The sequence below is a fragment of the Meles meles genome, chromosome 8 (genome assembly GCF_922984935.1).
Source record: "Meles meles chromosome 8, mMelMel3.1 paternal haplotype, whole genome shotgun sequence".
In the NCBI taxonomy this organism is placed as follows: Eukaryota; Metazoa; Chordata; class Mammalia; order Carnivora; family Mustelidae; genus Meles; species Meles meles.
Genome location: NC_060073.1, coordinates 36,242,341 through 36,254,508, shown reverse-complemented (window position 1 = coordinate 36,254,508; position 12,168 = coordinate 36,242,341). Strand labels below are relative to the sequence as shown.

General features: G+C 36.2%; 1 protein-coding gene across 1 annotated transcript; it reads right to left on the bottom strand.

Moving 5' to 3' along the window:
* Positions 1-535: 535 nt before the first annotated feature.
* On the bottom strand, positions 536-11,385 carry LIN7C (lin-7 homolog C, crumbs cell polarity complex component). Its single transcript, XM_046016901.1, has 5 exons — positions 11,331-11,385; positions 7,863-7,981; positions 7,264-7,335; positions 4,967-5,176; positions 536-4,364 (listed from the first exon to the last, which is right to left on the bottom strand). Exons 1-5 carry the CDS (start codon positions 11,365-11,367, stop codon positions 4,209-4,211), a joined length of 594 nt encoding a protein of 197 aa, XP_045872857.1. The 5' UTR covers positions 11,368-11,385; the 3' UTR covers positions 536-4,208.
* Between the last annotated feature and the right edge of the window lie 783 nt (positions 11,386-12,168).

The following is a 12,168-nucleotide window of genomic DNA, read 5'->3' as shown; positions in this document are numbered from 1 at the left end:
GATCATGACTTGAGTGGAAGGCAAGACGCCCAACTGACTGAACCACCCAGGTGTCCTTCAAGCATAATTTAAAGGCTGTTTCCTCATCATCAAAAGTAAGAACTTGCTAATTTTAACTATGTGGTCACATGTCTTCTTTCAACTACTAAGTTCCCTTAAGCTTTTATATGCAAATAACAGCAGATACAAATAGCACTCACTTCGCCAGGCACCTTTTAAGGGCTTGACAGATAATCATCATTTATAGACATTCTTATTACACATGACAGATGAGGGAACTAAGGTCCAGAGAAGTAACTTCTGTTAAGATTACACAGTAATGCTGAGTCTGGGATTCACACCAGGGTAGTGAGCCTGTACACACTGTGCCGTCAATCACATGCCATACTGCCTCTCTCAAAATAATACAAGAGAATTTTTTCTTTAGTTGTATTTTATGAAGGCAAAACAAGATACAGGAATTCAAAGGTTCACTCAATAGTAACTACCATACATTATGCTTTTTACCTTATGTAAAAGTTATTTTATACAGAGCTTTCAGAAACACATTTATTGTATAAGTTATACCAATTTTTTTTTCAAATCCAAATAATAGGAACATAATACAAATTTATTTTAAATAAACCTTAGAATCACGATTAACTTGGTAAATGAAGTCATCTATTGAAAAAGTGTTAAATCCATTTGGGTCTTATTTCCTTGCCTCAAACTAAAGAATTGAAGTAAAAACAGACTATTTGCTGATATTTTTAGAAACTATGTCCAGGTACAAATTAGTTTGGAAGTTCTTGAAAATTAATGAGCAGGCAAATTGGTTTTCTCTGCTATTTAACCATTACAGAACTACAACAACCACTGAAGAAACGCTATTAGTGGAATTCTGGACAACAGAAAGTATAAAACACCAGACTGTTAGGAGAGACAACAAAATATAAGTTAAAAAATTCATAAACATACATTTATTCAGGAAATACAATTACCAGAGTCTTGGATAGTTCAGTGATCATTCCACATTATAAAATATTCATAACATGTATTCTTTTAAGTCTACACCAAGTCATGCTGACATTCTTTTCAGAGAAGCCATAGCCATTTCTTCTATTAAATGCTATAATATTCATTTAAATTGTAAACAAAGTACTTGAGCCAAACTACTTAAGTACTTGAGAAAAAATAACTAAAAAATTTAGTAGAGGAAGACAACGATTTTTTAAAAACGCATCTGAATTACCAAACCCCAAAGAACCAGGCCATTAAAATCTAGTATACGAACGGATAAAGTGGCCATATGAAGACAGCACATAATTATCAATGACAGTATTTCTCACCTGCAGTTTTTAAACATGCTTTCTCAACTAATAAACACTTATTTTTGTTAAGGTTTAAAGGCAAAGGGGCAGAAAGATGACAGACATTAAAATTTTACATTTAAACTACTAGCAGATTTTAAAAAAAGATAAAAGATAAACTGTAATTACTCCCCAAATAAGGAATGCCAAGTATCTTTTATTCTTAAATTACTAAGGAAGATACTCAATTACTATATTTGCAGCTACCTAAAGGTAGCCGTAATTTGAGTTATTCTACTCTGATACTTCCAAACAGAATCCAGTGTAATTAGAGCATTTTATAAAGGGGAAAGCAAGTAGTTCTCTACCCTAGATGTCCTTTAGAACTACCTGGAAAGCTTAAAAAATTATCTGGCTGCACCCTCGGAGACTCTAAACTTACTCAGTATGGAATGCGACTCCTGTAGTGCTACTTCTTAAAAAGCTCTGCAGGGTGTTCTAATGTGCAGCGAGGGTTGAGAACCACTAAATCCACCCCTTTTGAAATACCAACAAAATAGGTGGAAATTGGGTAGTTTATAATTTACAAATAAGAAAACGTATTATATACTTGTAATGTGCCTAGTTACGTTCATGAATCATACATTTATTTATAAGATGACAACTCCCTTCATTCCCCTCACTATATACTAGACCACTACTGTACATCTTTGCCACTGAATGACTGTATTTTTTTATGGTCAAGATTTAAAATTCCGGGATACACTGTGAAAACTGCATTAACAAAAACAAACTACTGCTACTCATGCTCAACAGGAGCAAGCAAAACTACTGTATTTGGCTCCTTTAAGCTATCTTTATTTTAAGAATTATAAATAAGTGCCAACCCACACAATGAACAGATTGTGGATTACTGTAGAAGGAAAAAAAAATAGCTTACTCAACTTACTAAGTTTCAACACCAAAAAAGATTGAACTTGGCTGAAAGTTCTGAAACAGCTGAGATACTGAACCAGGAAGCTATAATTTATAATGAAATGTTGACACACCCTTAAAAGCTACTATAGCTGTAGCTATACTAAAATAAGATTTTTCAGGATTTACTTACCCTGTAATGCAAGAATACGAGCATAATAATATTACTGCTTTTATATGCACCAATATCTCTCTTTAATATGTAAAGCTCTACAACAAATACCTCTAATAATTTTACAATTAAATTAAAACAAGTCCATAATTCTACACTACTTTGGTCTCAACATTTTAAAAACATCAATTAATTTTGAAATTACACAATTTAACAACATGACCCTATCAATACAAGCACGTTTTGTAGTGGACTAAAGACACATTCAACCATGCAATCCAGTGTTCAATACCTAAATGATAAATAACAATGCTGATTGACTTTTATTCTGAAAATCACTGAAAACTGGAATAATCTTGTAAGACTCACAGTGCTCACAAACATGCAGAAAAAGGTATACATTTCTATTCTTCCTGAAGGAATGTTACAAAATGCCCACTTTTTACACAGGGTTGGTAATTAGGATAAATTCCTTATACATTTCAACCCATTATCTTCTTTTTAGCATCTGTCCCTTAAAATTCTTAAAAACCATACAAACGTTCCTATAAGTTGTGACTGAAAATGAACTTCAACTCTTAATTTCCACCTTGAAAAAGACCTGTCACAGTCCTACACTAGTAGCTGCCTTTCAGTTAAAGAGTGACATCCAGTGGACAAATGAAAGTATCTTTCAGAATTCCCGTCATTTGAATCAAAGATCACATCTCTGAATTCAACCACCTCAGTACGAATGAGTTCCTACTCATTTTGACTTAAAGAGTCTGCGGATTCTTATATATCACCTCATAATTTCTATGTACCTTAAGTATCTCCTTCTATCTTCTTCCTACTTAAAACCAATTTTTAAGTTGAGCTAGTTAAGAGTGTGTAACTCTTGAGGCTAGTGAGGTTAAGAGTATTCCTTTTTTATTTTGCTTCTGCTATTTACCAGAACGAACTAATTGGCTCATCTCTAGGAATGGAAAAACCAAAATATAAGAAATGTAGTTAAATAAAAATGAACAGCATTAAAAAAATTTGCAAAAGATGAAACCTGAACCTGTTTTTGCATTTGTAATTTAAGATAGGTTGTCGAACATAAAGATATAATCAGTAATGTTAACAACCAAATTATATCCTCTTGCCTCACTGCTCAAATATTATGAAATATATATTTTAGCAATGATTGTTTCAGTGTTTAAAAACTTTTATAAATCAGTATAAATGAATATTCATTATACGTTATGTTTAAATAAAAGTAAAAAACTTCTACTCTGCTGTGTTATGATTTACCACTGATTATATATATTATGCGTGTGTTCAAAGTACAAAATGTAGCAGTGGTGTTAACACTGATAGTGTAATGAACTGCTGTAGCTGAGACTGTTAACGTTTAATTTCTTGGAAAACCGTAAAGAAATTTTACAGGTTAAAAAAAACAGAGTAAGCAAAAAAAGAATAGGAGAACTGTTATTTTTAAATAAGCAGCCAAATGAAGAAAACTTTTTTTCCTAAAAAAAGATTAAGAATGTAAAAGTACATTTTAATATTAAAAAAGCATTTTTAAAAATCTATAACAACTTTATGACAAAATCTGCATTTGAAAAAGGCCTGTAAAAACAGTAGGACAGAATTGCCCTCATCACCTTTCACTTTTTCTTGTCAGAAAAAAGTGTATGCATCTCTGGAACCACAAACAATGTTAAAATAGGTGTTTATAAAATGGCAAGGAGGATTTCGCAGGAAGTTTCTGTTTCTTTTTTACAATCACTGGCATTGCGGCCATCAGTAGGTCACAAGTAAAACTTTTCTAGCTAAAAGCAAAATGGAATATAAAGTTTTGAATTGCATTAGGTCTGTTGCCTGCGTTTTGCTGATCTCATTTTTTCAAAGCGCGACTCCATTTCTTCTAGGACCTTGGGTGTATATCGTACTACTAATTTAACCTTTCCCTGAGCTGCTTTCAGCAGTTCTACAGCTTTTTCATGATGTTCTCCTTCAACGCTCTAGGAAAAAAATAGACATGAACATACATACAATTAATATTCAGGTTTTGTTAGGTAACTCAAACACAAAATGTTTACAATACATATAAGTAAAAAAGTTTTAATGTATCATCTCAACACTACAAACCTATGAGATAATCTGGCTTTATCATTTTAATCCATGTGAAATCTTCTGCTAAAATCGTATTGCTTTTAGTCCAGGAACTGGTTTTAAGTTCCAAATAATTACTCCGAATACCAATTTATTTGCCCTATTATTTCACTAAGTCAGAAGTAAATTAAGCAATGGCTCTACTATAAGACTAAAACAAGGGCAGACTTCTAATTTAATGTACTTCCTTAACTACTAGAGAGCTTAATTACTTCATAAAAATCACACTAAGCATTGCGAATTTACATTGGAAAAGCAACAAAACACACTTAAAATGCCTTAAAAAGTATCAGTGTCCTAAATAGTACTGCCCAGGATTCTCCTAAGGGATATCTGAACTACAAAGCTTCTTTGGTTCTCCCCCACCCCCACCATCTTGTTTCTACAACTCAAATACACCCCCAAGTGGTTACAATGCATTACTACAAATAGAAATAAAATTCATCCATACCACTCCATTAACAGAAAGGAGCTGATCTCCTCGCTTGAGGCCCCCATGTCTATCAGCAATTCCACCTGGAATTATTCGAGATATATAGATTGGAGAGTTTTGTTCTTTGCCTCCCATAATATTGAATCCAAGGCCTTCTTCTGTTTTTGGTAGCTCAACAACTCGAGGATGAGAATGTCCTTCGCTGGCAGCAAATGCAGCCACAGTAGCCTCAAAGAAAAGTTTACATATTTAAAAATGTGAACTTTATTTGTGTCAGTTCTTTTGTCTCTTTTTAATTTTTTTTAAAGATTATATTTATTTATTTGACAGGAAGATACAGCGTGAGCACAAACAGGGGGAATGGCAGAGGGAGAAGCTCCCTGCCGACAGGGAGCCTGATTCGGGACTTGATCCCAGGACCCTGGGATCATGACCTGAGCCAAAGGCAGATGCTCAACTGACTGAGTCAACCAGGTGCCCCTTTTTGTCTCTTTTTTATTTACTTTTGATGTCTGCATGCTCACAAATTCACTGGGAATTAGAAGAAGATAAAACTGAGTGCATGGGGTTTTAGGGATGATGACTGGAAAGAACACCCTGGCTGTATGTAGGAGGTACTGAGATTGGTTAGGTCACTCAGCCACCCAGTGTCCAGAACTTCTGAGCAGCAACAGGCAAGCAGGCTTGCCTGGCAGATGAACACTGGAGCACTTTAACAGAAAACTCCTCCCCCAGCATGCCAGCAACCCTGAACTTTGGGCTCAAGAGTCTGGCTCTTTCAGGAGTTTGTGTACAAGCAAAACCTATATACATAATAACCCGTAAGGAGATAAGTGTTCTTACACAGTCATTTGGGCTGCTGTAATATATAATAAATGACAAATTAAATAATTCACTGCCGAGAAAAAGATGGGTACATATAACCATGAAATTTTTTGTTGCTTTAGTTAACTACCCAGTTACTACTAAAATCCCACAGAAGATGAAACAAAGTCACATCTTCTTTAAAACTTACAAATTTAGACTAATCCACATTAATTCTAACACAAAGCTGTGATTTGTTTTGTTCTGCTTTTAAAGGTAATGAAGTAATCTGGTACCATTTTTCATGACAGATCAGGGTTCATGAGCAAAAATGGGAAGGAGAAGAAGGAAGAAATCAAGATCTATTGAGAATCACTAGGTTCCAAGGTCTGAAAGAAGCTTTGTTTTGTTTTGTTTTTTTTTAAAGATTTTATTTATTTGACAGAGAGAGAGATCACAAGTAGGCAGAGAGGCAGGCAGAGAGAGAGGAGGAAGCAGGCTCCCTGCAGAGCAGAGAGCCTGATGCGGGGCTCGATCCCAGGACCCTGAGATCATGACCTGAGCCGAAGGCAGCGGCTTAATCCACTGAGCCACCCAGGCGCCCCAAGAAGCTTTTTTTAGATAACAGAACTAAGGCCCAGAAATTCAGTAAGCCATGAAGGTCATAAAACTAAGAAATTACAAGCCAAGTTTCTATACTTTTAGAGCAAATGGTAGATATCTGATAGGCTTATTTTGAAAACTAACAGAGTATCTTTCAAGTCACACTAAACTGTCTCAAATACAGAGACAAGAAATTTTTTTACACTCTTCCAAACTATATCCACATGTTTAAGTGTTTATATTCAACAGAGAATCCAATATTTCCTTTTATGGACCAGTAACTAACAAGGCAAAAGTACTTGATAATGAGTAAATCTAATATAAGTTACCTAATGTTGATATTTATTTTAACAAAACATGATAGACATGTTCAATGCTAGAAATACTGGAAGAAACCACTGGGACAGAAAGAAAAGATAAAACCTGCCATATGCAGCCCTGAGGAGGTAACCTACTAACAACATTAGCCCGTATTTGCAGGGTTAAGGTAAAGGAGAAAAGCAAAGAGCAACCTGAAGGAGTACCCAGTTCTACCATTTGCTGTTTGTGTGGTTTGAGAAAAATAATCTAATGTTTCCTCACCGATAAAATCAGAATATATACCTCAGAGTTTTGATGAAAATTTACATAATGCTATATGTATATTATATATAACAACTATGTATTACATGTGCATTATTATTTTTGTGCAAATGTATTTTTAATGCATTATCTAAACCATATGATAAAGTATTCCTTGTAAAGCCAATAAAAAAATCTCTTATCTTTGTACGTGAGACAAGTTTAGTGCGGCTTGAAAGATACTCTATGAAAACAAGCCTTTCAAATATCTAATAATTACATATTTTAAACCTTTCATTTATGATGAATTCTCTCATTTTTACTAAATAACAAAAAACAAAAACTACCTTTGCAGTTGCATTAGCTCTCACTTCAGGACTGCTACTGATGTCCACAGTCTCGTAGACATGTTCATATACCTGTAAAACCCAACATCATCATGATTTAAAATCTCAGGATATACCACATTTGAGTTCTAAGTCAATTTATTAAGTGTGTTCAAGTTTTAGGCAAAGTTATGCCATCTTGATAAAATGTTTTTCTATTAAAAATTCCAAAAAATGAAAAGGTACAAAATTCCAGTTATAAAATAAATATGGACATGAAAAGTATAGCATAGGGAATATAACCTTAGTATTGTAATAACATGTCTGGTAACAGATGATGACTACACTTACTGTGGTGAACACTGAATAATGAACAGAATTGTTGAATCAACATGTTGTACACCTGGAATTCATGTAACATTGTATGTTAGCCATACTTCCAAAATTTTTTTTCAAAAAATGAAGAGGGATAAGTTCTAGTATTTTTCCAAAGTTTGTTTTCTTAAGAACTTCTGAACCCAAATCTCACAGTAGTATCTCATACCTAATTAACTCAAGCTTTTGGTAAATTATTATTATTTTTTTTTAAGCTTTTGGTAAATTTAATACCATTTACTTACCTCTCTTACAGCATTGCAGAATTCACTTTGAAGGACTCTTTGTAAAGCCTGAAGTTTCTGTGGTGGTACCTCTCCACTCCTTTGCAGTTTTTCCAGTAACTCAATTGCTCTACAAATATCTAGAATTAAACAAACAAACAGTGATAGATGATTTTCTCTGAAGATTCTTTAAATGCCTTGTAACAAGATTCAGTCCCCAAGGATTAACCAGAAAAATGTAGAATATGGAGAAAAAACAAAACATAAGAGCATGAGTTTGTGTGTTTGGTGGGGGGAATGGGGGTTGTGAACACACATTAAGAGGGAGGAATGCAAAATCTGAGAATGTTTTTATGTAATTAGGAACTTAACATTGCACACACAAGATCTGAAAAATAGTATCTTTGAAAGATGGAGGAAAACTGAAAATACTAAAATGTCAAAGGAAAGGACAGGTGTTCAAACGTGACAGATACATGAACTGTACTGCTTCAAAATGCTGACAGGTCTTTCTGGAACTAGTCAATAAAAATTTATCTATCATTATTAGTAATCAAAGCACAGAGGAGTGCAAGGACTGTGTGCTAGTGAAATTCCTGTTCATTTCCCAAAGAAAACTATAATTTATATGTGGATACGAGCCATCAATAACAGATGCAGTTAGTGCCAGGGACACAGTTAAAACAATGGTATAAAGGAACAAATTAACTGTGGTCTGCTTTCAGCTTATAATCATTAACACAGTATTTTAATTAAGATAGGCTCAATCAAATGCATATGTTTACAAAATAGAAAAATAAAAAGTTTTGTCAATCTGGCCTCAATATTAGCTGTGTGATCTTGGGCAAGTTACTTAATGTCTGTGCCTCAGTGTTTCTGCTGTAAAATGGAAGTAACAGTACCTTCCCTATAAGACTTACCTGACAAAAAAAAAAAAAAAAAAAGACTTACCTGACAAAACCAAAAAATACATGTCTGACTTGTAGCAAGTATAAATGTTAAGTTACCTGGACATCAATTAATCACAAGAAATAGTAAGGGGTTGTACACATTTACACAAATATATTAAGCATGTTAGGAAATTCTCATTGGGAAGTGTGAGAGTATTTTATGAAAATTAAGAAATGTTACAAGACTCAGTTATACTGGGGCGCATGGGTGGCTCAGTCTGTTCAACATCTGCCTTAGGCTCAGGTCATGATCTCTCGGTCTTGGGATGAGCCTTGGGTCAGGTGCCGTACTCAGCAGGGATTCTGCCTCTCCCTTTCTCTTTGTCCCACTCCCCTCAACACTTGCTCCTGTCCTGTGCTCCCCGCCCTTCAAATAAATAAATAAATAAATAAAATCTTTTATAAAAAGACTCAGAGTCATGTCTAAAACACTGTTAGTAACTGACTCTATTTTTTTTTTCTTAACTGTTTTTGTACCCCAGGGGGCCAGAGTACATATTACTTTATTATTCTTTGCCTCCTTCTGAAAGGAAAAAGCTCTAAACTTTGTATTATACCACAAGTCTGAAACTTTTTCCTTATAGAATTAATATGGCCTTCTTTGTGAATGCAACTGCAAAACTAGGAATAAATATAGTGAAAAAAGAAGTAGATTTTCAATTTCAGGTAATAAAAGCTTAAAATGATGTTAATCAAATGCAATGGAATCAGACTTTCCCCATTGTGATAACCCACCACTAGGATGACTGGTGAATAGGGATTGTTGGTTAATGGATTCTTTTAATTTACAAAGTTATGATATGTAAGCTACATAAATATTTTGAATTAACAAAAAAATCTTTACTGAGCCTAAACTGTACCCAATACATGCTTAAATGTATTCCACTGAATCATGTTTTGATTATTTAGAAGACACTCAGATCTTGATCATATGCATTAATTTTAAACTGTAGGACAGTTGGGAGTGTTTGTGAATAGAGTTTGTTAAACCAAATTCTAAAGAAAACAGGTGATGTAATCTTTCTTATCCTGCTAAATGGCAACCACTAGCAATTCATCCTACTAAGCTGCTGAGCATTCTATTATAGAACTGAAAAGAACTCTGAAAAAGAAAAAAAAAAAAAAAAAAAAAGTCATGACTACCAAAACTAAATGCCAGAGGTGAAGTTTCACACTTTGTGCTGCACTTAGAAATACAAAAGACCGCCAACATGTTAGAAACCTGCAACTGGCTTTAAAGAAAAACACCTACTCCTCTGTTCACAAGGAAGAGAGTTGTTCCCACCTTCAAAGCACAGTGCCATTGTGCTCAAGAGGAAGATGTCACAGTCTTAGGCCTAACTTAGTAAGTCTTCCCAGAGTAGCTACTCCTCTGTCAAAAATGATTCTGTAATGGTCTGGTGGGCAGGAGGGAAACAGTATCATTTATAAAGAGACTTACAAATAGTGAACACCAGAAGGAATAAATAATGTTAAGTGAGCATCTGTGTGAAGGTATGAGGAAAGAGGTTTCTCTAAATACAATAATTCCCAAAATATATTTTTTCTTGGGGTAGAAGTTACTTAATATTCAGGCTGTAACTGCAAATGTTAATATTTCGAAGATATTTACAATCGCCACCCTGTATTTTGTTTACTACTAGTACTCAAAATATTCAGTTTGTTTTTGACTTACCAATAACTTCTAATACTGGTGTGTCAAAGACATGCTTGAAATAAAGGTCTGGGGAGGAAAGAGTGGAATGCTGAAAATATGGAACAGGAGCCTGAAAGGAGCATAGCCGTATCTTGTCACTAGCTCTTCCGTATCTAATTACTCAGCAGAACAGATTTTACTCTCTTTGACAGTCTGCTCTAAAATGCAAGCAACCAGCCAGTTACCAGTTTTAAGATCTGTAAAAAGAGGGAATAAGACTATACGTTCAGTATTTTACAACCTACCACTATTCCAACTAGTTATGTAACCTTCTTCCCAAGACCAAATCAGCAGGATGGTTTTTAAAGCACCTTCTCTGTACTTGGGAGGGGCACCAAAGCCAGGAAGTAGCCCAAAACAAACACAAGTGAGGCCATGGTAAAAATAAAGTCGGAGTTCGTGCGTAAATATGGATTCTGTGGTAAATGCGCTGTGTGTCCGGGATGTCTGCGATGTGAGAGTGAAGGCGGGGACACCGGATTTGGGCGTGCAAAAATAAGGCCAGCGAGCACAGTCGGTTCCAAATGGGCTTGTGATGTTTGCTTCTAGGCGCCCCGTCTGCTGTGCGCACCCAAGGAGCGCGTGTGCGGCGTGTGTATGCGACCGCGGACAGGTGGTGTTTAACTGTACTGTGCCCCGGCATAGTCCATGTGAACAGAGCAGGGGTCTGAGTATCAGTCAAGGGACCACAAGCGCCCTCCCAGGGGCCAGGCGCAGCGACTTCGGCGCCAGGGACAGCCTGGATCCAGATCTCGAAACCCGGGTCACCCCTCCTCCCCTCCGGCAATACGGCACTCTTTCACTCCCGCTGCCCACCTCTATCTCCGCCTCGGCCGTACTCACCCCTCTCCAGCCGCACAGGTTCCCCCAACGCCGCCATCTTCTCCCTTTGCCTGCAGACCCACAGGAAATGACGACATAGGGTGCGGTGGAGAGGCGGGGCTTAGCGGGAGCTGGAAGGGGACGGATTGACAGTGTCGCGAGACTAGGAGCGGAGGCTCTGAGGGTAGTGGGGGCGACAGAGGAGCAGGGTTCTTGGCGATGGTCTTGCGCAGAATATTAAGCGGTCCCGAGGCTAGCTAATTCCCCGGTCTCCGAAGGTGGAGAGTCAGCTTTCCTGACTCTTGCTGCCTGCGTCGGACTCAAACCTTGTCCCACTCGCTTGGAACCTTTGGCTCCAAGTGAAGTGTGGCTTCTTGTCCTGGTTTGACCAGAAATGGCTGTAGGAGTCGGGACTGCTTACTTAATCTCTTTTGGCCTCAGTTTCCCTGTCTGTGCGACGAAAGGGCCTATCTCCAAGCTCTTTTCCACTCTTAAACTTTGGGATTCGGTGACAACGTGTGTAACGGGATAAATTCTCTTTTTGTGGCAGCATCCCTTTTAATTTTAAAAAATCAAGGCATGAGTCTTCCCTGCAAATCTGTTCGAGAGTAAGGATGGAAAGTACAAAAAAGCATGAAACACCTGGAGAGCAAGAGAACAAGGCACTTTGGTGCACCTCAAAGGAACAATTAAAAAAAGCTGATCCAAAGTCTTACGTAAATGAAATATGAAGCAAAATTCCTTAATGCATTATAGATTCTTAGGACGGCTTCTGAAAATTAATGAACCAAGAAAAAAAAACTAGTACTTAATTTAAATGGAATGTTAATTTGCTCAATATTTAGATCACACTGACATT

What these genes read in the sequence shown, in the direction of transcription:
- LIN7C (XM_046016901.1), bottom strand. Translation starts at nt 11,367, where the DNA reads ATGGCGGCGTTGGGGGAACCTGTGCGGCTGGAGAGGG. An exon ending in ACCTGTGCGGCTGGAGAGGG is followed by an intron (nt 7,982 to 11,330) that starts GTGAGTACGGCC and finishes GTTTAATTCTAG; the next exon opens with ATATTTGTAGAGCAATTGAG. An exon ending in TCCTTTCTGTTAATGGAGTG is followed by an intron (nt 4,365 to 4,966) that starts GTATGGATGAAT and finishes TTTTTTTCCTAG; the next exon opens with AGCGTTGAAGGAGAACATCA.